Source organism: Rattus norvegicus, chromosome 12, assembly GCF_021556685.1.
Source record: "Rattus norvegicus strain SHRSP/BbbUtx chromosome 12, alternate assembly SHRSP_T2T, whole genome shotgun sequence".
NCBI classification, from domain to species: Eukaryota; Metazoa; Chordata; class Mammalia; order Rodentia; family Muridae; genus Rattus; species Rattus norvegicus.
In genome coordinates, this window is record NC_141545.1 from 17,839,848 (window position 1) to 17,865,393 (window position 25,546).

At 50.5% G+C, this 25,546-nt stretch overlaps 1 protein-coding gene and 2 long non-coding RNA genes across 6 annotated transcripts in view; 2 read left to right on the plus strand and 1 right to left on the minus strand.

Moving 5' to 3' along the window:
- Window positions 1–64: 64 nt before the first annotated feature.
- LOC148002202 (uncharacterized) lies at window positions 65–1,360 on the plus strand. The gene is made up of 2 exons (XR_015634652.1): window positions 65–211; window positions 1,253–1,360. It is a non-coding gene; the product is annotated as an uncharacterized LOC148002202 (long non-coding RNA).
- Window positions 1,361–4,326: 2,966 nt separating this feature from the next.
- The window catches only part of Grid2ip (Grid2 interacting protein), a 36,428-nt gene continuing 15,208 nt past the window's right edge, over window positions 4,327–25,546 (minus strand). Inside the window, exons 8-22 of one of the 3 annotated variants that reach the window (XM_087577913.1) lie at window positions 23,667–23,807; window positions 22,881–22,978; window positions 22,578–22,695; window positions 20,978–21,333; window positions 20,006–20,422; window positions 17,067–17,154; window positions 16,359–16,436; window positions 15,624–15,820; window positions 15,181–15,336; window positions 14,955–15,041; window positions 14,090–14,219; window positions 13,876–13,994; window positions 11,685–11,849; window positions 8,615–11,508; window positions 4,327–8,505 (exon numbers count right to left, since the gene is read on the minus strand). In XM_087577913.1, coding sequence (XP_087434039.1) covers window positions 11,437–11,508; window positions 11,685–11,849; window positions 13,876–13,994; window positions 14,090–14,219; window positions 14,955–15,041; window positions 15,181–15,336; window positions 15,624–15,820; window positions 16,359–16,436; window positions 17,067–17,154; window positions 20,006–20,422; window positions 20,978–21,333; window positions 22,578–22,695; window positions 22,881–22,978; window positions 23,667–23,807 — 2,222 coding nt within the window. In that variant the 3' untranslated portion in view covers window positions 4,327–8,505; window positions 8,615–11,436. 3 annotated transcript variants of the gene reach the window in all.
- On the plus strand, window positions 15,221–23,992 carry LOC148002203 (uncharacterized). 2 transcript variants are annotated; one of them, XR_015634654.1, is made up of 3 exons: window positions 15,221–15,803; window positions 21,528–21,642; window positions 22,292–23,992. It is a non-coding gene; the product is annotated as an uncharacterized LOC148002203 (long non-coding RNA). The 2 variants fall into 2 exon arrangements; XR_015634653.1 differs by having other exon boundaries at window positions 15,300–15,803; window positions 22,154–23,984.

Here is a 25,546-nt window from a genome sequence, read left to right on the forward strand (position 1 = left end):
TCGCGCGCGCGGGGCAGCCTGGGAGAGCGGGCGACCGCTGGGCCACGCCCCTGCCACGCCCCTTAAAGGACCCGCGGCCGTGAGCAACCGGACCCTACATCCCGCGTGGGCTGCCAACTGAGGACCCAGAGTCCTCCGCAATTTCCGTCTCCAGGGTTTCCGCCCAGGTGCCAGCGATTTCCTTCTATAAGTTTTGAAATGACACTCCATTGTGAGTATTGTCTTGTTTTTTTCCATTCCCTACTAAGACAGCAAGAATATCAATTTCTCTTAGAGGTATTATGAAGGTAGTAAGCAGTGTTAAAATTTCTGTGGTTAAGAACGCGAGCTTCTGGGGGTTGGGGATTTAGCTCAGTGGTAGAGCACTTGCCTAGCAAGCTCAAGGCCCTGGGTTCGGTCCCCAGCTCCGGAAAAAAAAAAAAAAAAAAGAACGCGAGCTTCTCTTGTAGAGGACCTAAGTTCGATGCCCAGCACCTACGTCGGGCAGCTTACATCACCTTCAAGACCAGCTCCAAGGGATTCGATGCCTTTGGCCTTTGAGGACATCTGCACTCACATGCACATACCCACACACAAACTAACACACGCATTTTTAAATAATAAAAATAAATCATGGGTTGGGGATTTAGCTCAGTGGTAGAGCACTTGCCTAGCAAGCGCAAGGCCCTGGGTTCAGTCCCCAGCTCCGAAAAAAAAGAAAAAAAAAAAGAGGTTTTGAAAATGTTTTACACATACACACACACACACACACACACACACACACACACACACACACAACTGAAATAATAAAAATAAAAATTTTAAAGTAATTTATTTGTGGGCATGTGGGCACATACAATCGGGCACAGTTCTCTCCTTCCATCTTGTGGGGTCTTGGGATTGGACTCAAATTGTCAGGCTTGGTGATAAGCCCCTTTAGCTTCTGAGGTAACCTCACCACTTCTTTTTCTTTCCTCTCCCTCTTCCTCTTCTTTCTTTTTGCTGTAGTCAGATGTGTGTGCGCATGTGTAGGCTGTGTGGCCAGATATTTCTAGTGCCTTCTAGATTACTCTACACATTACGTGTTGAAGCAAGGCATCGCACTTGAACCCAGAGCTTGCTGCTTTGGCTAGTCTAGCAGGCCAGCTTGCTGAAGGGATCCCCTGTCTCTAACTCCCAACCTTCAACACACCAGCCTAGCATTTATGTGGGTGCTGGAGACCTGGCCTCTGTTTCTCACAGACTCATGTCAGCAATCTTTCTGGATTTACAGTGTTTCTTGTTTGCCATTCAAGAAGAAACGTGAAGACTTCAATTATGGACCTGGAGAGGTGGGGCTGAAGAGATAACGGAAGTCAATAAAGTTCTTGGCGATGGCTCAGTTCATAGAGCACGGTTATTGAACATACATAAGGTCTGGAGTTCAATCCCCAGCCCTGGATCAGCCAGCTCCCCAGTCTTACTATTAATTAAGGACTAAATTTTCAAGTTATTGTCAGTACTCCTGGTTATTTTTTCCTGTAATAAGCAAAGATGTTGGGGTTGAGGCACTTTGAGTCCTGAATACGCAGCTCTTGGGCCTTCATGTGCAGCCCTGGCTGCCTGAGCAAAAGAACTGTCAGACGGAGAGATAGACAGACAGAGACAGGCTCCACTTACACCAGCACCAGAAGTCCACAGATAGCTTAAGAAAGCTACATAATGGGGCTGGGGATTTAGCTCAGTGGTAGAGCGCTTACCTAGGAAGCGCAAGGCCCTGGGTTCGGTCCCCGGCTCCGAAAAAAAAGAACCAAAAAAAAAAGAAAGCTACATAATGCTGGGTGGTGGCGGCACATGTCTGTAATCCCTGCACTCAGAAGGCAGAGGCAGGTGGATCCCTGAGTTCGAGGACAGTTTGTTTATAACCTGAGTTCCAGTACAGCCAGGGCTACATAGGGAAACCCTATCTGAGAGGGGTGGGGGTGGGGAGATGGCTATTGGACATTTGTGTGTGTGTGTGTGAGAGAGAGAGAGAGAGAGAGAGAGAGATTGATTTACCATGATACACATATGAAAGGCAGAAGACGGGCTGGAGAGATGGCTCAGCGGTTAAGAGCACCCGACTGCTCTTCCAGAGGTCATGAGCTCAATTCCCAGCAACCACATGGTGGCTCACAACCATCTGTAAAGAGATCCGATTCTCTCTTCTGGTGTATCTGAAGACAGCTACAGTGTACTTATATATAATAAATGAATAAAACTTAAAAAAAAAGGCAGAAGACAATTTGCAATTTATTCTTTTATTCTCTCCCCACATGATGTGGGCCCTGGCTCATTCCACTTGGCAACAAGCACCCTTACTCCACCGAGCCATCTTGCTGGCCCAGTGATGACTGTTAATCGTTCCTATGCCTGATGGCGCAGCCTCAGCAAAAATTATCTCAAAAGGTACTGGACCTTCTGTTATCAGTAGTTTATGTGACCTCTAGATGACCCTGCAGTTCTTCAGGCTAAGGCCTGAGGTACTCCCCTCTCCCCTAGTTACCAAAACAACTGTTAGTAGAGCTAAGGAGGCAGTGCTGTGATTGGTGCAAATTTTAGCCCACATTTGCATATCAGCTTTGCTACCATTGGTGGAAATTCCCTGGCTATTTTTTTTTTTTTTTTTTTTTTTTTGGAGCTGGGGACCGAACCCAGGGCCTTGCGCTTCCTAGGTAAGCGCTCTACCACTGAGCTAAATCCCCAGCCCCTTCCCTGGCTATTTAAGCCGGTTGTTGGGTTTATTTAGTGAGCAATGGTTCCAGGGCTGGACTTTGACGTTTCTTTTTAAGGTTTATTGTTATTTTACAAGAACGAATGTTTGCCTCGATGTGTTTAAGTACACTAATGTATGTAATGCCCACAGAAGAGGGCGCTGTACAGCAGATGCAGCCTGCAAGCTGGGAATCATTACAAAGCTTTGCTTTGGGCCACACTGTACCGAGCTGGAGTGTAGAAAAGAGCTGGTCATTTAGTCCTTCTCTTTCCCTTCCCTTCCTTTCTTTTGAGACAGGTTCTCATGTCATCCAGGCTGGCCTCAAACTCAGTATGCCTTGAATGTTGGGCTTATAGGCATGCTCCCCCACACGGGGCTTATGTAGTCTGGGGATGGGGTCCAGGTCTTTGTGGATGCTGGGTAAACACTACCAGTCCAGCTGCATTGCTGGCCCCTGGTTGTTTCCTCGAGCAACTTGATAGCCCTTGCTTTCCTGCTACTTTGGTTTGGTTGACTAGGCAATTACTGAGCGCCTGCTGTATGGAGAGGCCGGAAACAGCTGTGACAAACAGGAAGAAAAGGGACGATGAGATCTGTATCGGGTAGACACCTGGTAGCTGGACCTTGGGCATGGCGGGTTTACCAAAGGAGGGTAAACAGCTGCCCAGCATAAAGGTCAGGGTAGATAAGGAGAACAGGTTCTTGTGGCTTCCTATGTGGGAAAGAAGGAGGCCCGGGGGGAGGGGAGGACTGATGGCAGGGAAATCTGTCTATGTCATGCCTGGGTGAGTCTGGCTCTGAGAAAAGGGAGAGGGCATCAGTAAACTCATTGGTTCCCCAGGGGGACTTGGATGGAATCATACCTTGGTTTGCCACTAGAACCTTAGAAGAGAGGGTAGACATTGTGTATCCCCACACAAGAGAAAATTCTCCCAACATTAGTTAATGAAGGCACTGTGATGGACTTGTATTCCCCTCAAATTCAGATGTTGAGACCCCCAACCTCCACCACTACTCACTGTGCGTTATGCATGTGTGTATTGTATTTAGAGACAAGGCCCTTAAAGACGCCATTAAAGGGAGAAGCAAAAGGATTTCTCGGGCTGGGGATTTAGCTCAGTGGTAGGCCCTGGGTTCGGTCCCCAGCTCCGAAAAAAAGAAAAAAGAAGAAAAAAGAAAAGAAGAAAAAGAAAAAAAAAAAGGATTTCTCAAGTCACAGACTTGCATAAGAAAGGTAGCTGAACAAGCCAGGAGGAGCAAGCTGGTGAGGGGCCTTCCTCCCCGATTTCTGCTTCCGTTCCTGCCTTCCCTGTGCTTCCCTCCCAGCCTGCCTTCCCTCAATGATAGAGAGTGATCAAGCCCGATAAACCCTTTTCCTCACAAGTTCCTTGTGATCATGATCTGTATCATAGTGATGGAAAGTAAGCTTGGACCGCCTCCCCCAATAAATAAATAAGTTAATATAAGAAATATTAATAATTAATATAATACATAGTATTAATAACAGGTTAAATAAATATGGAAATAATACTTTGAAGATAAAGACATTTCCAAAAGAGGACGAGCTTTGGATTTCCACAGACAAGTGTTTTGGATCCAGAAAGTTCCATCAATTTCCGCAAGTTTCAAACTTTTATTTGTAAAAAGGAGATCACAAAATCCACCTCAGAGGGCTGTGAAAAGAAACCAAAATGAAATCTGTAAACAGGTGAAGCGTGCTACTTAGTAAATGTCACCCAGTGCCACTATGGGGAGAAGCGGCCTAGGGTTGAGCGATGTCATTGTTGTGTTGGGGAGTAAATTAATCCCTGGAGCTTATGTGACTGCAGCCACACTTTATCATTTGGGGGAGGGGACACATACTGGTTCACACACAGCATTGCACACTGGTTCTGGGGCAGAACCTTCATAAGATATAGGAAATTAAAACTCAGAGATACTGGCCCACAAGGTGTCTCTACCCAGCGTTGTATGTGGCACCTGTCAAAAGCATTGGTGGATACATTGACGAAGACAGCACGTTAGAAACACTGAGGGTCTATCCAGAGCCAGCCTAGGTCAAGGAGTTGACGTTTTATAGTAGAAGGGAAACATGGCTGTGAAACTGTTAAATCCAGATGTGTTCTTCAGGCCTGGTTGGATTCCGGGGACATAGAGATATGCACAGCAAGCTTCTCTTTATCTTTTGGCTGGCTACTGAGGCACTCCCAGCTGGTTCCCACCCTTTGTACATACACCACTTCCAGAGAAAAGGAAACTTCCCCTTTCAAACTGTCTGGACTTGAGTCGTGAGCTGTCTCTGAGCCGCGCAGCCAGATGTGACTTCTGTACTCGTTCAGCCCTATGGCCTGGGAGTAGGGGAGGGATCGTATTCTGAAGAACACAGGAGGCTTTTTCAGACAGAAGGGTGAGTGATTACTAAGGCAGGCACAGCTCACTCCTGCCCACTGTAGTCTCTGCAGGAGAGACAACTCACAGGTGGCCAGATAAGGAGCCCTGCATTCCGGAAGTCACCTGCTGGGTAGGTACAGGCAGAATTGGGATCATATAGGATTTTTATTGTTGCTGTAAACATCTTTCAATAATTAGTTTATTTATTTGTGTGTGTACACACATGAGTGTGTATGTGTGCGTTTGTGCACTGGTGCGCTGGGGCATGCACGTAAAGGTCAGAGGGCAAACTTTAGGCATCAGTTCTCTTTCTTCTACCACACGGGTCCCAGGGATCAAACTCAGATCCTCAGACTTAGCAACAAGTGCCTTTACCCGCTGAGTCACATCACTGGCCCTGTTGTGTTAAGATGGTGGTCTCATATGTAGCCTAGGCTAGCCTCAAACTCATTATGTAGCCAAGAATGGCTTTAACACTCCTGCCTCCGCCACATCCCTAAGTTCACACCCCATGTTTGGCTGTCCCAGTATCTGCCCGCCTGGCTGGGCTACCCTGTCTCACAATATAAATTAAATAAGCACTTTGTTTCTCTTCCTCTCCAATCTGACTGCTCTTGTCACCGGCATCGGCAATGACTCCGATCAAAGCACTGGAGCGTCCGTTCTGCGCCAGCCTCCAGAAACTCTATGTATTGATCTATTGATTGAGACAAGGTGTCATGTAGCTCAGTCTGACCCCAGTGACCTTGACCTGATCCTCCTGCCTCCACCTCCTCTGTGCTGGGATTACAGGCATGCACCACCACACCTCATCTATGCAATGCAAGGAATGGAACCCAGGGCTTCAAGCCTGCTAGGCAAGCACTCTACCCACTGAGCTATATCCCCAGCCCCGACTTGCCGTGCTCTTGCTTTCTTGTTCCCTTGGACTCTTACCTCACTTGTGAAAACGATCCCAGCTCTAGGCCACAGGATGAGCCAGCACCTGAGGCTGTCACTGCTTTCTCTATCAAAAGCTCCAGGTGTGGGGAAGAACCTTGTAAAATTGGCCAAGCCACTTACCTGGCTCACATCGACCGCAGAGGTGTGAGGGCGACCACTGAGCCTGGCTCAGATCAGCCAGGCCCAGGTCACCCAAACCTTGAGCACTAAGTGGCTGTCATTTTAAGCCATTTTGAGTTTTAAGGTCTTTCATCCCAACTACCTGGGGGCTGGGGCAGGAGGATCCAAGGCTCTAGGCTTGCACGGGCTGTAAATGAATGAATTCAAAGCCAGCCTGGGTGACTTAACAAGACTCTATCTCCAAATTTAAAATTCGAAAGAGGATAACTGGGGATACAGGTTAGTGTAGAGCACTTGCCTAGAATCCACCAATAATGGGCCGGGGGCGTGGCCCAGCGGTAGAGTGCTTGCCAAGAATCCACCAACAAGGGACCGGGGGCGTGGCCCAGCGGTAGAGTGCTTGCCAAGAATCCACAGTGACAGTTCTGCCCCCAGAATACACATGGTGAAATAGGAGATCCAAGAAAACGGATTTCCTCAAGTTTCTCTCGGACATCCACATGCCTCCGTAGCAGATGCTACCAGACAGACAGACAGACAGACAGACGAATAAACAAACAAATGCAAGCATTTTTTTTTCCCCAAATAGAATCCCTTAGCAAGGGGCTGGGGACAGAGAACTCAGCAGCAGAGCCCCTGCCTGTCATGTCCAACTCCTTGGGCTCAGTACTCAGTAATGTAGGGGAAAACAAGGTTAAAGTTCAGCTTGTTACACAGCACCGCAGATTGATAACAGATTGGGGACATGTTAAGGAATCCCAGCTAGTGCTTGGCTTGTCAAACTGCCATCTAGTGTCTGGATCTTCAGGCAAGGGGCACGCGCTTCTAACGTCAGATAAATGCCGTGGAGTTCTGCCTGGGCCAGGGGATCTTGCCTGGTGGAAACCGTAACCTGTGGATCTCAGAGATTCTATTTTATTTTAAAAAAATTTTTTTTTCAGTTCTGGCGAGTGACCATTAGGGCCCCGTGCATTCCAGTTATGCACTCTGCTACGAATTACATCTCTAGGTCCTTTCTCCTCCTGGTTGGTTTTTATTTCGAGGATAGAGTCTCCATAAGTTACTCAGGTGGGCTTTGAAGTTTCTCTCCCCATGCTTCCACTTTCGGAATAAACTGTGACTTCTCCTCCTCCTCCTCTTCCTCCTCCTTTTGAGACAGGTGTGTAGCCCTGGCTGTCCTGGAACTCACTCTGTAGACCAGGCTGGCCTCACACTCAGAGATCTGCCTGCCTCTGCCTCCTGAGTGCTGGGATTAAAAGCACCACCATTTCTGGCATAAACTGTAATTTCTAATCCCAGCTCCAGAGATTTTTTTTAAAAAAATGCATTATATTTGTTTATATATGCCTGTGCATACCTGTGAAGAGGTCAGAGGACAAATTGTTCTTCCTTTCCGCCCCATTACATACTGGAGATTGAAATGGACAAGTTTAGTAGCAGATACCTTTACCCACTAAGCCATCTCTCCTGGCCTACAATATAGATCAAGCCTTTTTAAATTCAGGTTTATTTATTTAATTTTATGTGTATGAGTGTTTTATCTGCATGAATGTGTGTGCCTGCTTGGTGCGGGTGGGGGTCAGAAAATGGCATTAGAAGACTCCCCCATTCCCCCCAAACAATCAAAACAAAAAAACCAACCTGCAGTTAGCAAGCCACCATGTGGTAGTGAGATTCAAAATCCAGTTCTCCACAAAAACAAGTGCTCTAAGCCAACCGTTTCCCCAGCCCCCAACAAGGATTGTTTCTTAAAAAAAATTTTTTTAACATGTGAATGGATGTTTTTTACCTATATGTGTCTATGCACCACATGTGTGCAGTGCCTGTGGAGGCCAGAAGAGGGCGTCACATTGCCTGAAACTGGAGATAACACACAGTCTCCACACGAGTGCTGGGAATTGAATTGTGCTCCCCTGGAAGAGTAGCCAGTGCTCTGAATCACTGAGCACCTCTCTAGCGCCCCCTAACAAGAGTTGTGCGACACTCTTTCCTGAGACACACGTACCAGGTACTGTGTACCAGGGCTCCTGGGAGTAGCAGTTCCTCCTTGACATGTACATCTTGGTTTGCATGTTTTTATGGGATGGGTAAGCATAAGGAAGGTACAAGGGAAGACCAGGACTGTGGAAGACTCTGAAATAGCACATGTGGGTTGGCGATGTGCCCAGTGGGTCAAGTGCTTGCCTAGCATGTATGAAGCCCTGGGTCCCACCCCAGCACTGTGTAAGTCAGGTGTGGTGGTGCATGCCTGTAATCCCAGCACAGAGGAGGTGGAGGCAGGAGGATCATGTCAAGGTCATCTACACAGAGTCTGAGAGTGTCCTGGTCTACATAAGACTCTATCTAAGGGGTTGGGGATTTAGCTCAGTGGTAGAGCACTTGCCTAGCAAGCGCAAGGCCCTGGGTTCGGTCCCCAGCTCCAAAAAAAAGAGAGAGAAAAAAAAAGACTCTATCTAAAAGAGAGGAAAAGAAATGAAAAGAGAAGAAACAAGGGCTCCAAAGGCCTGTCCATCAACGACTATGGCTATTTGATTTTCATGGGAGAAAAAAATCTGAGGGTACAGAGAGATGGCTCAGTGGTTAGGAGCACTTAGCTTACACCCACCCATCACCCCTGTTACCGGGCATTTGATTCTCTCTTCTGACCTCCAAAGACACCAAACTCATGTGGATAAATCCACCATGGATGTACACATGCACATATAACTAATTCTTTTAAAATCCAAGATACAAAATGAAAGCCCATTCATGCTATTCCTGGGAAAAGTCAAATGAAGAGCTGGAATTTGTAGTCTGGGCTTTATAATCCAAGCCTACAGGAGGCTGAGGCAGGAGGATGCCATAAGTTTGAGGCTAGCCTGAGCTACAGAGAGACCCTGCCCCTATAAAAAATAATGATATAAATTAAAATAAAAGTCAAAATGGGCTTTGTGGTCCATGGATATAACCAGCAATTGAAGGGTAGAGGCAAGAGGATTCCGAGTTCAAGACCAGCCTAAGCTACAGGAGACACTTTCTCAAAACAATAACAGGGGCTGGAAGTTTAGCATGGTGGGAGAGCGCTTACCTAGCATCCACAGGGTGGAGGGTTTGAATGCCAGCAATATAAAATAGATTTAATTTAAAAATCTTAAAACAGCCAGCAAGATGGCTGGCTCCTGAGGGGAAGGCACATGCATCCAAGTCCAGACATTGTCCTCTGACTCCCATACTGTGGCACACACGTGTGCATGCACACTCAGGAGAGAGAAAGACCTAAAGAGAAATGAAAAAGAGTGTGTGTGTGTGTGTCTGTGTGTGTTTATCTATGTGTGTTTATTTGTGTGTGTGTGTGTGTCTCTCTCTGGCTGTGTATCTGTGTATGTATATCTGCATGTGTGTGTTTATCTGTGTGTGTTTATCTGTCTCTCTCTCTCTCTCTGGCTGTGTGTGTGTGTGTGTTTATCTGTGTGTGTTTATTTGTGTGTGTGTATTCTCTCTCTCTGGCTGTGTGTGTGTGTATCTGTGTATGTATATCTGCATGTGTGTGTGTTTATCTGTGTGTGTTTATTTGTGTGTGTGTGTGTGTGTCTCTCTCTGGCTGTGTGTGTGGGTAAATCTGCATGTGTGTGTGTGTGTGTGTGTGTTTAGTTTATCTCTGTGTGTTTATCTCTGTGTGTTTATCTCTGTGTGTGTGCGTGTGTGTGTCTCTCTCTGGCCGTGTATCTGTGTGCGTGTGTCTGTGTATGTATATCTGTGTGTGTGTTTGCACACGCGCGTGCGCACACATGCCTGTTGCATCTTATTGCCAGAATCTGGGGCTCCGAGCAGTGAACACAAGGGCTCACCATCCCAGCCGTGCAGGCTCCAGAAACCTTACATCTCTGTCCCAGACTTACACGATGCAGCCTTGAGGATCCCATATGTTCCAGATCATGTCACCTGCCTCGAACTTGCCCTGCTCACACAACCTGTTCCAGGGAATGGCATCACTACCCAGGAGAGGAGCTCTGCGGCAGGCCACTGAACTGGTGTCACTGCCCCATTCAGTCCTTTTATGCCCCCCCCAACACCCATAACTTTCAGGATTCCCATTCTACTCCCAACACCCCCAGCTGGTATGATTAAAACCTCAGTTGTTGGGCCACTATGGTGGCTCAGTGGGTGAAGGTGCTTGGTGCCAAGCCTGATGACCCGAGGAGAGAGCCAACTCCATAAGTTGTCCTCTGACCTCCACGTGATCTCTGCACACCCCTCTCATGCCACCTCCAGACAAATTAAAAACTAAAAATCTCTCAATTTTGGCTGAGCCTAGAGGTGCAGCCCTGGCATTCCAGCTTGTGGGAAGGCTAAGGTAGAAGAAGACATAAATGTTCAAGGCCTACCTGGGCTGCAGAGAAGGTTCAAGGTCACCCTGAACTAAGACGCATCTCAAAAAGTACACAGGAGGCTGGAGGTGCGGCTCAGTGGCAGAGCGCTTACCTAGTATGCTTAAGGCCCTTAGTTCATTCCCTTAGAACCATAATGCCAGCACTGGGGAGGCCTAGACAGAAGTATAGGGGTAAGCTGGAGGCCAGCTTGGGCTACACAGTGAACTGAAAGGCCAGTCTGCTATATAGTGAAACCTTAGGAGAGAGAAAGGGGGTGGGGGACAAGGAGGAAGAGGATGAGGAAGAAAAGGAGGAGAAGAAATACATGGAGCATGGTGGCCCATGCCTATAATCTTAACACCTGGGAGGTAGAGGCAGGAGGATTAGAAGTTCAAGGCTACCCTTGACATGATGAGCTTGAGGCCAGCCCAAGAGACATGAGACCCTGTCACTCAAAATTAAAATCATAAAAGAAAATTAAGCCTAGACTCAGAGGTGCGATAACATCTCTTCCTGTCCAGTCCCACTCAGTATCGAAATCTGTCCTCTCTCCTGTCCCGTGCTCCCACCGAGCCACAGACAACCGCAGCAAGCCAGCATCCCACTTTGCAGTCCATCTTCCGGTGGGACATTCCCTGACACACAGTAGCGTTTTATTCACCAATGGGGCAAAGGGGTGAGTGGCCACCGGAAGCCAGGGAGGCCTTCTGGAAAACCAAGGAGGATGGGCAAAGGAGGGCTAGGCGGAACTCAGCAGCTGAGGTAGCTGGAGACACATGGCTGCAGCCCCCACTGCACCCCAGCCCTTCATGTGGCCAAGATGCATGATCAAGTACCCTGGACCCTGTGACGTTCCTCTGGGGTGCAGCCTCCAGCTTTGGTCTCCGTGCTCAGACTGCAGAAGATGCTTGGTGGCAGCTCTCACCAGGCCAGGGGTGAAACCATCCCCGAGCTTCGTGGGCCATCCCCTGCCTGCAGGTCACTGAGGGCTCTCTGGAGATGGGGAGGAGTGGTCAGTGGGCCCAGCATCCATCACTGACACCCCTCCCGCCCTTTCCTTGCACCGAGATGGCTGGTGCTGAGGTTGTCGGCTGCATTCCACCAGAGACAGGAGATGTGCCACCCACTGGCGTCCTTCAGGGGCCTCTCCGGCCTCCACCCTGGCTCACCTCAAATTTGCTCATGAATTCTGAAAAGATGCCGAAGAAAGCCTCTGAGGTAGTGGCCTTGGAGTCCTCTCCGAAGAAGGCCAGTGCCTTCCCTAGCTCTTCCATGGCCTCTCGCTGCAGTCCATCCAACGCTCGCAGAGCTGGCTGCGCTGTTTCCAGAAAGGACTACAGGATCTTGGTCAAGGAAACAGCCCCGGGTGCTTTACCCTCCTTGTCTGGACTGTGAACCCAGATAACCCTAGCTACTCCATTAGCTCTCTGAAGGAATCTTCCTTTCTGCAGGCAGAGAACCATGCTCAACATGAGAACCCACACCAACCCCTCTCCTTCCACCTCCCCTAACATCACCTCCCCGCCCCCACCACCTCTCTCCAGCCCCATCCTCACCTTCCCAGCCACCAGTCCTTAACTCCATGCATAATTAATGCACATTCGGAATAGCTGAAGCCTTCCCCTGTTCTCTCCACAGCCAGCTGCTATTCCACAAGGCTTCTGCTTAGTGGTTTCTTGACACTGATGTGTTGTTTGTTTGTTTTGTTGTCCTTTCTGGTTTGTTTCATTTTTTTTTTTTAGACAGGATCTTGTTACATAGCCCAGGCTGGCCTTTAACTCTGGATCCTCTTACCTCAGCATCCTGGGTGCTGGGATTCCAGGTCTGAGCCCCGGTGTGTGGGGCTCACTGCCCACTTCTCAGACCATTTGCTTGGACCAACCCTGTGCGTCCATCTGACACTTCGGTTTGTGTTTGACACAGGATTTCTTGTAACTCAGGCTGGCTTGGAATGGGCTAAAAAGCTGAGCATGACTTTGAACTCCTGATCCTCCTGCCTCTACCTCTGAGTACGTGTGTGCAACGCCACAGCAGATTTTTTTCTCTTTTCCTTTCTCCACTTCCTTCCTCTCCCCCTCTTTCTGTTTTCTTTTCTTTTTTCTTATCTTTTCCTTTGTGTTTTCGAGACAGAGTTTCGCTGTGTTGTAGTTCTGACTATCCTGGAACTCACTCTGTAGACCAGGCTGGCCTCAAACTCAGAGATCTGCCTGCCTCTGCCTCCCAAGAGCTGGGATTAAAAGTCTGCATCACCACTGCCTGGCTCTTTCTTTTTTCTTAATTACCTCTTTCTTGTTATTAAGTAAAACAGTTCAAATGTTCACTGTCTCTGTCCTCCAAGGGTAAACTTGTTCCCTCTAAGGGCCTCCAAGATTTAAGACAGTATCTGGCACACTGTAAGTAACTCCTGGGGAAAAACTCAGTGGCCCTGATTCAAGGCGTACAGTTCAGTGGAGAGCAATTACTTAGCATACAGAAGGCTCTAGATTCAATCTCCCCAACATCTCGGTCTCTCACCTTGCTTTCAATTTATAGGGCCTGACTGGCCAGGCTTCTCCTGTGTCTTGTGATTCAAATCCGGGCTCCGCCATTCTTAAGGACAGATAGTTGACAACATGTCCATGACTTTGGGAACTATGGGCGGGCCTATTGGCAGAGACCTGTCATCCCAGACACTTAGCAAGAGGATAAGGCCAGAGAACTGTCATTTCAAGGCCTGCCTGAGCTATAGAGTGAATCTGAGGCCAGCCTGGTATATACTTTGTTGGCAGAGTTCTTGCCTAACACGTTCATTGTCCTGAATTCAATTTCCAGCATGAAAAAAAACCCAGATAAATTATGTGTGTGTGTGTGTGTGTGTGTGTGTGTGTGTGTGTGTGTGTGTGAATTGTGCTACAGATGTAGTTCAGTGACAGCCTTGAATGGCCAGTTAGGGCCTGGGAGTATAGTTCAGTGTCTGCCTAGAATCACCTAGTGAGAAGCTAGTGTAGAGCTCAGTGGTGGAGCTCTTGCCTAGAATCTCACAGGGGCTGAAGACAAGGCTTGGCTACTATCCGAGGACCCGCCAGTGACAGGCTGGCAACATGGCTCAGCCCCTATACCTACACCTATGCCTGTGTACCCGTACAGTTCAATACCCAGCATCACATACAGAAAAGAAGTCCACCCTCGGGTCTTGCTTTGCATAAGCAGCTGGGATTCTAAATAACGTAGGACGGAACCTCTCCCAGGATCCCTGGGCACACAACAGCTTCTGCCTGGAGTGTCTGGGAGGATCCACACTGACCACTAGAGATACATAGTCAGCATTACCCAGCCGTACCAGGGTCCAGGCTTGTGCTGGACCAGCTGATCAGAGGATACAGTCATGACCACAGCAAACCTGTCCTCGCTGGAGGGGACCATGCTCTGGCAGGCCACCTGAATCTCACTGACAGTGTCATGGAGGTCAGCCAGATCGACAGTCAGGGCTCGCTGGTTCACTGTATGTAAGGAAAGAAGCAAGGTCTTATGGGGGCTGCATCTCCCAGCTCAGGGTGGCATGCGTCTGCCTCCCTCACCCATGCACCCAGCCTACCTTTGGCAGCCAGGGGCACAGTGGGCAGGTCCTGGGCAAAGCCCAGGAGCTCAGGGAAGTGCTGGCTTAGTGATTTGGCAAGGATGTGCAGAAAGGTGGATTTCCCATCCACTGTCTTGGTGGAGTTTAGCTGCAAGGGATACCGAACACATAAGGTTCTCAAAGTTCCTCACCAAACTTCTGATCACACGATACCAGCTTTTTCTGTATTCCCAGAATTCTTAGACGTGATACTCTTTTCAAATTCTCTCTTCACTCTCCTTTCCTAGATCCTGGAGCTGGGCTGGAGAAGCAACCTTGTACACTTTTACCCTTTGGGTAGGTACATCGGGGCCTATGAACTTTGTGACGTGATGTTTTCTTCTCCCATTAGAACATGCCCTGTAGGGCTGGAGAGATGGCTCAGTGGTTAAGAGCACTGACTGCTCTTCCAGAGGTCCTGAGTTCAATTCCCAGCACCCACATGGTGGCTCACAACCATCTTTTTTTTTTTTTTTTTTTTTGGTTCTTTTTTTCGGAGCTGGGGACCGAACCCAGGGCCTTGCGCTTCCTAGGTAAGCTCTCTACCACTGAGCTAAATCCCCAGCCCCATCTCACAACCATCTTTAATAGGATCTGATGCCTTCTTCTGGTGCATCTGCAGACAGCGACAGTGTATTCATATAAATAATAAATAAATAAATCTTTAGAACATGTCCTTTTGTGTGAGCCAGGATCTTATTTATCATGTTAGACTAGAACTCTTGCCTCGACCTTCTAAATGATGGGATTACAGGTCCATGCCACCACTCTTGGCTCAGCTGCTATAACTTGACTCCGCCTCCAAGTCTGGTAGCTAAAGTAGGTGTGGCTGCCGGGCCCTCACCTCTGTCAGGAAGTTGATCTTGAAGCCAGTGGTCTTGTTGGTCTTGGGCTGTCCATCGTTGAGATAGTTACCCATGGCCAACACGAACTGTGGGAAGAAAATTAGGGTGATCCGGTCCAGATGCTCATCCTGCCCCATCCCCATGTGTAGGTTCTGATCTCCTGACTGGGAGCCCCAGGAGACAAAACGATCAGATTAAACGAACAGGGATGGGAAATGGCTTGACCTCCAGGATCTTGGCGAGTTTCCGGCTGTTTTTGAGCTCCAGAGACGCCTGTCGCAGGCACTCGAGGCTGCCTCGTATCTCCTCTGTCTTCTCCTGCAAGGTAGCCTGGAAGTGTAGACTGCGCAGGCGGGTCTTGTATTCAGGAACCGACAGCATCTGCAGGAAAGTCAGGGGCCAGGATTCATCCATTCCCCAGCTGGAACTTCTACCCAGCCTGGGGAGTGAGTCCTCTGACAGATGAGCATGGTACCCCTTAGGAAAAATTAGCACGATCCTGGGGACAGTCTGGTCGCGTCTGCCTTGACCTCAGGCGGGAACATGCCATCAAAGGAGTTAAAAGGGACTCAGAAGCCAGGGGCGGTCTTCAAGGGACCTGAACCAGAAAGCCAACTTCTGACTACAGAGGGAGCGCAGGCGAAAGCGCCCTCGTCAGGGTATAGTACCTGCAGGACGAACTGGTCCGGCTCACTGAGGCGACCGGGAGCCTCTCGGAAAGCCTGATATCGCTGTTCCTCATCGGCGTCCGGAGCGAAGAGCAGCAGCTGCGCCAGATGAGCAGGCTCCAGGCGCCGCGACTCCATGCTCATGAGCACTTGCCGCAGCTCGCCAGGGGTCAGCTTCAGGTGCGCTAAGAGGATAGCTGAGGGAGGGGGGAGTAGGGTGAGATGGGGGCGGGGACCTGGAGATGGCGGGGCCCAAATTAGGTGGGGGGCAGCCTCAGGGAAAAGAAGGGACTTGATTCGGTGACGCTATTGGTAGGAGGATAGTGAGGAGGGGCCCGAGAGAAGTACCTAGCAGGGAAGGGCGTGGCATAGGAGTAGCCAGAGACTAGGGTAGGGATCTGGGAGATTGACAGGAGAGGGGCGAGATCCCCCAAAACAGATACCTGGTAGATGGGTGAGACCTGTGGGCGGGGCGTGGAACTAGGAGGGACGAAGTTGACAATGTGATTGGAGGCAGGGCCAGGACCAAGGAACCCACTGTGGTGGGCGTGGCCAATAGAGGGTTTCTAGAAGTACACCTGAGTACAGACTGGGGATCCTGCTCCCCTGAGAGCCGGCTTCTTTTAGTAGCCTAACCGACCCGTACCAGTCCCCACTTCTTAATTTCGATCTTCCCACCCCTTTGCCGATCTCAGCTTTCGTGTCCCTGAGGGCGGGGCCCCTAAAGCTTCTCACAGGTATTGTAGGCCTTCTTGTGGGACAAGATCTCCACTACTTCCTTCTTCCTGAAGGGCTCGGGGCCAGGCACTGGCTCTGGAAGGGAAAACTGTACAGTTTAATGGGGAGTGAGAGGCTAGACTAGGGCTGCGGTGGCAGGGCCAAGGGAGAGGTGTGGTCAAGGAACTCCCTCACCCCGACCCCAGCATGCATCACTTTAACTACATCAGCTCCAGGCATCCAAATTCCTCCTCATTCCTCTCAGCCTTTCAGTCGTGGCCCCGCAGGTGCAGGTCCAGCCTAAGGCATTTAGCACTCGGCTTGTCTGACCCCACACTGCTGTCTCCCCACAGGCCCTCTTCCCTGCACCCCTCAGGCTGAACAATGAAAACCAACCAATTCCTGAGTTTATGGTGCTTATAAGAACTGACTACTGACTGCTTGGAGGCACACTCGACCACTACAGGGAAATACCTAGAAAGGACAAGGGCGAGAGGGAGACTGAAAAGGATGCTCAACCTATCATAGCTTTGTGACTTGGTGCAAGCTACCTAGCCTTTCTGGGGTGCCACATTAAGAAGTGAAAGCGGTTCCGAGATCTAGCTTGCAGGATGGTTAAGGGATTCACTCATGCAAGCAGGAGGGCTTGAAAGTTTGGAGACATAGTATCTAGAGGTGTATGCTCTGGGAACCGGAAGCTAGAAGGCAGCAGGCAGCGTGGCTCACTTGGAGGTTTTTGGGTGCCGAAGTGGAGCTCCAGATCCAGGTATTTTACCATGTCACTCAGCTTGTCATAGTCAGAGTCTTCCCCAAGCTGCAAAAGATCAACCATGAGACGGTCAGAGCAGGGAAAGTCCAGGCAACTAGCCTGCCTTTGTCCTCTGAAATCCATCCTGAGGACCCCCAAAGAGATGGGGTCCAGGAGGTCCATGAGAAAGGCAAGAGCAAGAGGGGGTGCAGGAGGGAAGCACTAGATAGAAACTGGATGTGTGCACACCCCTTTAATCGCAGAACTCAAGAGGCAGAGGTCCCTGTGAATTCCAGGCTAGCCTGGTCCACACAGTGAGACCTGGTCTCAAAAAACAAAAATAGAAAGGGAGGAAGGGGGGTTGGGGATTTAGCTCAGTGGTAGAGCGCTTGCCTAGCAAGCGCAAGGCCCTGGGTTCAGTCCCCAGCTCCGGGGGGGGGGGGGGGGAGAGGGAGGAAGAAAGGACTTTTATAAATCCTAGAGCAATGGCTCAGCAGTTAAGAATACTTCCTCATGTAGAGGACCTGAATGTGGTTCCCAACACCCACATCTGAGAGTTCACAACAACTGCCAACTCCAGTTCCAGGGGATCTGATGCCCTTACTGGCCTCTGAGGGCACTCGTGTATACACACACACACACACACACACACACACACACAAAGAAATGCTGCATATTGGGGTTGGGGATTTAGCTCAGTGGTAGAGCGCTTGCCTAGCAAACGCAAGGCCCTGGGTTCGGTCCCCAGTTCCGAAAAAAAGAAAAAGAAAAGAAATGCTGCATATTCCAAGTTATAACCTAAGAAATGGACTCCCCTTCTGGTCAGTAGGGCAGCCATTCTTGGAACTCTATCCATGAAGAGGGAGGGTGATGTGACATCCAAGAGATCTCCTTTTGTGTGTGTCTGGTCTGTGCGCACACATATGCTGATGTGTACACGTGTGTGAGGACAGTGGTAGACATCAGTTGTCTTTATCCTGTGCTGCTTTTTTTTTTTTTAACATGGATGTTGGGTATTTGAACTCAGGTCCTCATGCTTGACCAGTAAATGCTCTTACCCATTGAGATGACCAATTAGGTCCATCTACCTATTTTTTGAGATCATCTCTTCATTAATCCTAGAGCTCTACCAATTGGTTAAGTTAGCTGGCCAATGAGCTTCAGGGGTCTGTCACCTAGGATACAGGTGTACACCAGCATGTCCAGATTTTCACAGGGGTGCTGGGGTCCAAACTCAGGTTGTGACCCTTGTGTGACAGGCACTAACCACTGAGAACAATCCTCCAACACCCTTCCACCCCCATTTTCAGATAAGGACTTGCTATGTAGCCAGGCAGGCCTTGAACTCACGATCCTCTTTCCCCAGCCTACTGACTGCTGGATGACTGGTGTACCACCACACTCTGCTTGAGGATCTCCTTTGCAGGAAATGGGATCATCCCAGAACTGCCTCAAGCAGGCTGAGCTGATGTGAGGGGAGCTGAAGCTATGACAGGCCAGGGGCTGGACTCTAGACCGCAGGGCTGGGGTGGTTTATGCAGGTGGTGACCACCTGTGATGGCCCTGAGGCGCTTGGACAGGGGATGAGCTTAAGACTGAGGGAAGAAAGACAAATAGAGAAACAGTCTCAGAAGAACTAGGCTGCTGGGCAGGGATGCCTGGCAGGAAGGGTAGCCAGGTATGTTCAGCCTTGGTGACCAGAGAGGCGATGCTGGAGAGCGAGCTTGTGGACTTACCTCAGGATGGTAGGAATATGGTCTCCAGGAACCCAAGATAAGAAGTTTTCCCTTTTCTTTGAGATTTGTAGGCCAGGCTGGCCTCAAACTCACTGTATAGACAGGACTGGCCTTGGACTTCTTTCTTTTCTTTTCTTTTTTTCTTTTTCTTTTTCTTTTTTTTTTTTTTTCGGAGCTGGGGACCGAACCCAGGGCCTTGTGCTTGCTAGGCAAGCGCTGTACCGCTGAGCTAAATCCCCAACCCCTGGCCTTGGACTTCTGACCCTCCTGCTTTCACCTCCCAAGCCTTGGGATTACAGACATGCAGTATGGTGCCTGACTTATGTGCTGGGAGTGGAATCCAGGGCATTGAGCATCAGAAGCCAGCTCTGTACTGCTGAGCCACACCCCCTAGTCCCAGCCCCTGAGGAGAGGCACAGGCCTTTCTTGCTAGGGTAGAATCTATGTAGCCCAGGTTAGCCTCAAAGTTGAACTCACAGCAATCCTCTTGCCTCGGCCTCCTAAGTGCTGGAATTATAGGCATGAGCCACTCCACCTAGCTTACCAGCACTTTGGGTGCTGAGGCAGGAGGATTGCCACGAGTAAAAAAAAAAAAATAGAGTCTAAGAGAGGTAGTCCAGCCTCAGGGGCAATGGGTTTTGCAGGAGGGCAGGGTGGTATTTCCAGAACTCCCCACTGTGCTTTTGGCTTGGGGATACCATGGTCACTTCTCTTCTCAGGGAGAGAAGGACCAAGGAATATTCTAGTTGCTGTTAGAAGAGGCCAGGGACTGGTGAGATGGCTCAGAAGCTAAAGTTGCTTTCACTAGTTTGATGACCTGGGTTCAATCCCTGGGGTTTATGTGATGAGATAAATAAATGCTGCCCTTTGACCTCTACACCCATGCCCCCCCCCAACTTAATAACTGTAATTAAAAAAAGACTAAAGAAGAGGAGGAGGGAAAAGGGGGTAAGAGGAGGAGAAGGAGGAGGAGTAGGAAGAGGAGGAGGAGCCTGAGATCAGGAAGATGGATCTTGCCCTTTTTTTTTTTTTCCGGAGCTGGGGACCGAACCCAGGGCCTTGCGCTTCCTAGGTAAGCGCTCTACCACTGAGCTAAATCCCCAGCCCCGGATCTTGCCTTTTATGTTACTGTCTAGACCATTCACCCAATTGAGAGAGCCACCGGTCCCCAGGCCACCTACCTGACCCCAGATGGTGCCTTCTGAGTTCTCCACCTGTTCCCAGCGTAAGCGCTTGACGCTCATGTGGCTGGTCTCGCTGCGGCGGTGGCCCACACCTCGGGATATCATGGGGGGTGCACAGGGCACAGGTGGTGGTAGAGGGGGTGGGGGCGGGGGTGGGACTGGATGGCTGATCTGGGTGAGGGGTTTGGTCAATGACTGAGGGGGACCTCGGGGACCATCAGAGGTTCGGGAGCTGGGTTTGGGGTCGTGGAAAGGCAGGGGCGGTGGCGGCGGGGGACTGAGCGGGGGTGGGGGGATGTGGTCGGAGATGGAGGAGTAGGTCAGAGAACTGCCCTCCTCGCTGCTGCTGACACACTCGCTAGCGCTGCTCCTCTCATTGGTCACAAAGCTGCCCTGGTCATCATGGAAGCTCATCTGCCCGGGGGGGGGGGGGGGGGGAAGCAAGTGGGAAGTGAGGCTGGAGCCCTGCAGCCTGGAGCCAGGGTCAAGTGCGGGGAAAGAAGGGGGAAGCAAGAAAAGCCAGGGGCCAGGATAGCAGTCCCATACCTCAGCCTGAGGTTGTGAATGGGATAGCCTGAGGTGCGCGGAGGACAGATTAGGACAAAGAATGGGCTGGCCTAAGACACAGTACGTATATGGGGGTAGCCTTAGGGAAAAGATGGGATATCCCAAGGAAAAAGCACAGAAGTGATTTTTGCCCCGTGGCTGTGAGCTGGGTATCCTAGGATGACAAATGGGGTAACCTGAGGTAAAATATGTACCATAACCTCAGGCAAGGGTGGGATAAGTATGAACAGAGAATACAGGCACGGAATGGGGTAGCCTGTCATAGACCAGCACAGACTGAAGCAGGTTTTGAAGCAGTTTGAGGCAGTCTGCAGTGAAACAGGCCTCCTGCAGACTTTCTGGGGGACCCCGTAGCTCTATAGACCTCCACCCCTGACTGTCTACGCCCACTCGCATGCCCACCTCCTCATAGTCATTCTCAGGTGTCAGGAAGTCATCCACAATGGTGACGCGGGGGCCCAGCTGCTCGCTCAGCACATCCAGGAAGCGATCTGTGTCTCTGCTCCGCACCGGGCGCGAGAAGGCAAAGAGCTTCCTGCGACTGGGCGGCCGGATGGGGTCTGGGCTTGGGGGGCTGTCGGGGTGGATGGATCCAAGGCCTGGCTGTGGGGAGGGCGCTCTGCTGCTGTCCAGGCTGGCGTAGGGGTGGGACTCCGAGCTGCTGGGAGAGGCCAGACCCCCAGAGCACAGCGGATCATAGCAGGGGGAAGGCAGGAGCCGGTCACCGGGCCATGAGACTCCAGACAGGGTCCTGGGCCCTTGATTGGTGGTGGAAGGAGAGGAAGCCTATCAGCCAGCGCCCAGTAGGGCGTAGAACAGTGCGTTGGGGCTGTCGGTCCTAAGCCGTGCTTTCTTTCTGTGCTATCTCTCGGCTTTATTTCATGCCATACCCTAGCTCATCTGGGAACGTATCTCTCTCTTTTTTTTTTTTTTCTTTTTTTCTTTTTTTCAGAGCTGGGGACCGAACCCAGGGCCTTGCGCTCGCTAGGCAAGCGCTCTACCGCTGAGCTAAATCCCCAACCCCGGGAACGTATCTCAAAGGTCCCAGACCCATGACGAATTCTCAGGTAGGCTTCAGGCAAGGGTCATGAGGCTTCACCCCTGCCCAGCAAAGCTCAGAAGGATGGGTGTGTTCCATCAGTCATCCCTGCCCTCCCCTCCCCCACTCCCCACCCCCACGCTTTTTTTTTTCAGTAGTGGAGACCAAAGCCTTGCATATTCCAGGCAAGTGCCATTTGGTTATATCTATATCTCCAGACCCCTTCTTTCCCACTTAAAAAATTTGTTTTAAAACAATAGTCTCATGTAGCCCAGGCTAGCCTTGAACCCCCTAGTAGGTTGAAGATAACTTTGAACAACATCTAATCCTCTTGCTTCCACAACCTGGATGCTAGATCACAGGTGTGCCCCTCTACCCCCCATTCATTTTATCTGGTTCTGGGGGATAGAACCCAGGGCCTCATGAATGCCAGGCAAACAATCTGTCAACTGCACCCCGAGCTCCACTTTTGAAAGTTTTGAGGCAGGATCTTGATACGTTTTCCAGACTGGCCCTGAACTCATTCTGTGGTCCAACAGGCCTTGAACTATGATCCTCCTGCCTCAGCCCTGAGCAACTGAGATGGCAGGACTGTGTTATAGGCACAGCTGGTGTTGACTACAGAGAAACGACCTCCCTGGTTGTACCATTCACGAAGCAATGTGTGCCCTTTACAGTGTATCCGAGAGCCACATGCTGACTCGAGGACTTGTTTGGGGGGACACTCGGCTTTTCCAGATCACCAGCTGGAGTGAAGACCGCAAAGGACAGACACATGAGGGGCCAGGATGAGCCAACCTTGATGAACTATTATTACATAGGCATGGAGGTCTCCAGGCTCCCCTGTGAGCCAGCTGCACACCTTTTAGGAGTATGTCTGGGAGTACGGATGACACGCAGACAGGGAGCTAGAAGAATAGAAGCCAGTACCCTCTCAGGACCAGAGGTTGGCAGAGGCCATACCTGATGTGCCTACCAGGCTGGGGACTGGTGGAGAGGCCCGGGATTTGGAGACGGTCCCTATCTTCCCTTTGAAGCCACTGTTCAGTCGAGATTCAAGCTCTGCATAGACTGCTGACATCTAGGGGACAATGGAGAGGAGTCCAACCTTGTACTGCTCCCTGTGGTCTCACTAGGACCTTAGAGACCACACACGGCCCATGCCCCAACCTGAAATCGATCGCCTCTGGGACACTTTGGTCTCCATGACACTTTTGGTCACCCACATCCATGATCACTGACATCTGGAAGGCAGAAAGGCCTCACCATTTTGGGATTTGGGGTTTCCGGGAGGGATGTGCCATCGCCAGCCTGACGCTCGCCCGGGATCAGAGGTAAGGGCATCTCAGAGCAGTCACCAGGACCTGCAAGGAAGGCACCATGGAAATCTGATTATGTCTGAGCTCTACGGAACAGTCAAGGCCTGCACAGCCTCCACTCAGCCTCGCTATCTTCTGGTTTCCTCAGCACGATCGTTTAGTCTTGGTTGTCAGCAAAGCCGGGTCTGGAATCAGCTGAGTCACATTTCTAGGCAGGTCTGTGAACACGCTGTCTGGAAGGATTGACTGAGAAGGGAAGACTCAACTATTCCAGGATGGGCAGCTCAGATATAAAGAAATGATGGAAAAACAGTACTTCGCCTGCCTGCCTTCCCTCCTTGCTGGCAAGTAGATCTAGCCTACTGCAGCTGCTGCTGCTTCTGCTGCTCCTGCTGCAATAGCCATCAGAACCCAGATTCTTTAGGCTCCCAATGTAGACTGGATGGGCAGCTCTTTGGAATCCTCCAGGCCTTCACAACTAGGTTGAGACCACAGATGCCTCCAGCTGAAGGACTGAGCAGCTCCTGGGTGTCCAGCCTCTCCAGCATGCCGACGGCCATTGTTGGGACTGTGCAACCCTTACGGAAGCCAATGTAATAAACCCTCTTTGGGATTGAACTTCATTCTATGGGTTCTGTCCCTCTAGAGAACCCTGGCTAACACACTCATGGTTTCACTCAGAGCATTCTACAGGAGAGGACAGTAGCTCCAGCCTTTCCACGTGGGGCATTACCACAGCTGAGGCTGGCCTCCAGGCCCTGAGAGCGCAGACTTCGACGGCACATGGAAGACGCCCTCAGGGAACTCCGTGGTTGTGGCTCCGGTGTGGGCTCCGGTGTGGACTCTGGCTCCAGGTCCAGTGAGGATTCAGGTTCTGTGGTGGGATAGGCAAGAATTGTCACAAGGCCCTTGTCCTGTCAACTTCCACAATCAAGGGGAAAGAGGGAAGAACTCATACCACCAAAATGTTGCCTCTGGACCATCAGGTCTTCCTGAGTAACACTACAGTTTTTCCTAGGTCATACTGAAAATAAAACCCAGTACTTTGTGCATGATTGTCAACTGCTCTACTACTGAACCATGCCCCCAGCCCCTCACTGGGGGATTCTAGGCAGGGGCTCTACCACTGAGCCATACCCCCAGCCCCTCACTGGGGGATTCTAGGCAGGGGCTCTACCACTGAGCCACGCCCCCAGCCCCTCACTGGGGGATTCTAGGCAGGGGCTCTACCACTGAGCCATGTCCCCAGCCCCTTATTAGGGTGATTCTAAGCAATGACTCTACCACTAAAATGCAGTGCATCCCCAGCCTTTTAGGGTGGTGCTCAAACAGAATCCAGGTATCTAAAGCAGGAAGAGCAGCTGAAGGATGGGAAACCCAGTGGAGGCTGCTCTGTCCCAGCAGGCTCTTCTTAGATACCATGCTTTACATCCTGGCTTACTCTGTGCTGCTGACTGATACCCAGAAGAACTCATTAGGGAAAACTGACAAGGTTCTGGGCACATGCTACCCTCTTGGGGACCTGGAGCTTCAGGCTAAAAGTCTCCAGCCCTCCCCAGTCTTCCGAGCTGTGGGGAGTGGGTACATTAAAAACACGAAGGGTCAGCAGATCTGCAGACGTTGCCATAGCACCTGCAGTGTCTGCAGCAAGTGGGACGCAATGGTCATCGGTGTTTACCTGGGTTCTGGGGACTTGAACTTGGGTCGGTCCCTGCACTCGCACAGCCCCAAGTGCAGGAGTTTTTAGGCACGTGGGCAACATGCTCCAATAGGGTAGGTGGCAGTGGAAAAATGAGTCTGCACGTGGCCCAGTAGACCCTCAGACATTTGCTTGTGCACTGGAGTCTACCAGCCAGGATGATCTGACTGTGGCTCCATGACCCAGGTGACGTGTACTAATGAATTTGTAAACACGGAATGGGACAGGTGGATTGAAAAGTGTTTACACATGTGCATATTTGCATGTGTGTGTGTGTGTGTGTGTGTGTGTGTGTGTGTGTGTCCGGCACACATGTGCCTGTGTATGCATTTGGAGGTCAGAGGTTGCTCTCTGGTCACTCTGCACCTTATACATTGAGGGGTTTCTCACTTGAACCCAGAGTTTGTCATCTAGTTTGCTAATCTGGCTAGTGAGTTTGTCCCAGGGGTCCCTGTAGGGGGTGGTTCAGATGCTAAGGTCCTGTTCCCCTGTTGGTTCTTGATTGATCAATGAAGATGCCAAGGGCCAACTGCTGGGCAGAAGGAAAGAGGCGGGACTTCAAGGTCCCCTCAGGCAGGATAAGAGATGCAGAAAGAGGAAGGGAGATTTCGCCATGCTTCAGAAGGGGAAAAGGTGAGATCTCAGGCAGAGTGACCACAGCTGCTTCCTCAGGCAGGAGATTAGAACCGCAACTAAGCTGAGGGTAGTTTTGTGTTGCTGAACAAGGAGAAGGTAACTGGGTAACTAAAGTCGAGGGCAGATTTAGGGTGCTGAGCTGGTTAGAGGAGCCCAGCAATTGAACCAATAAGGCAGATTGAAAAACAAGCTAGTGTGTGTGTGTGTGTGTGTGTGTGTGTGTGTGTGTGTGTGTGTGTGTTTCATCTGCAGATCCGAGGGAACCTGGGCAGGGTTCC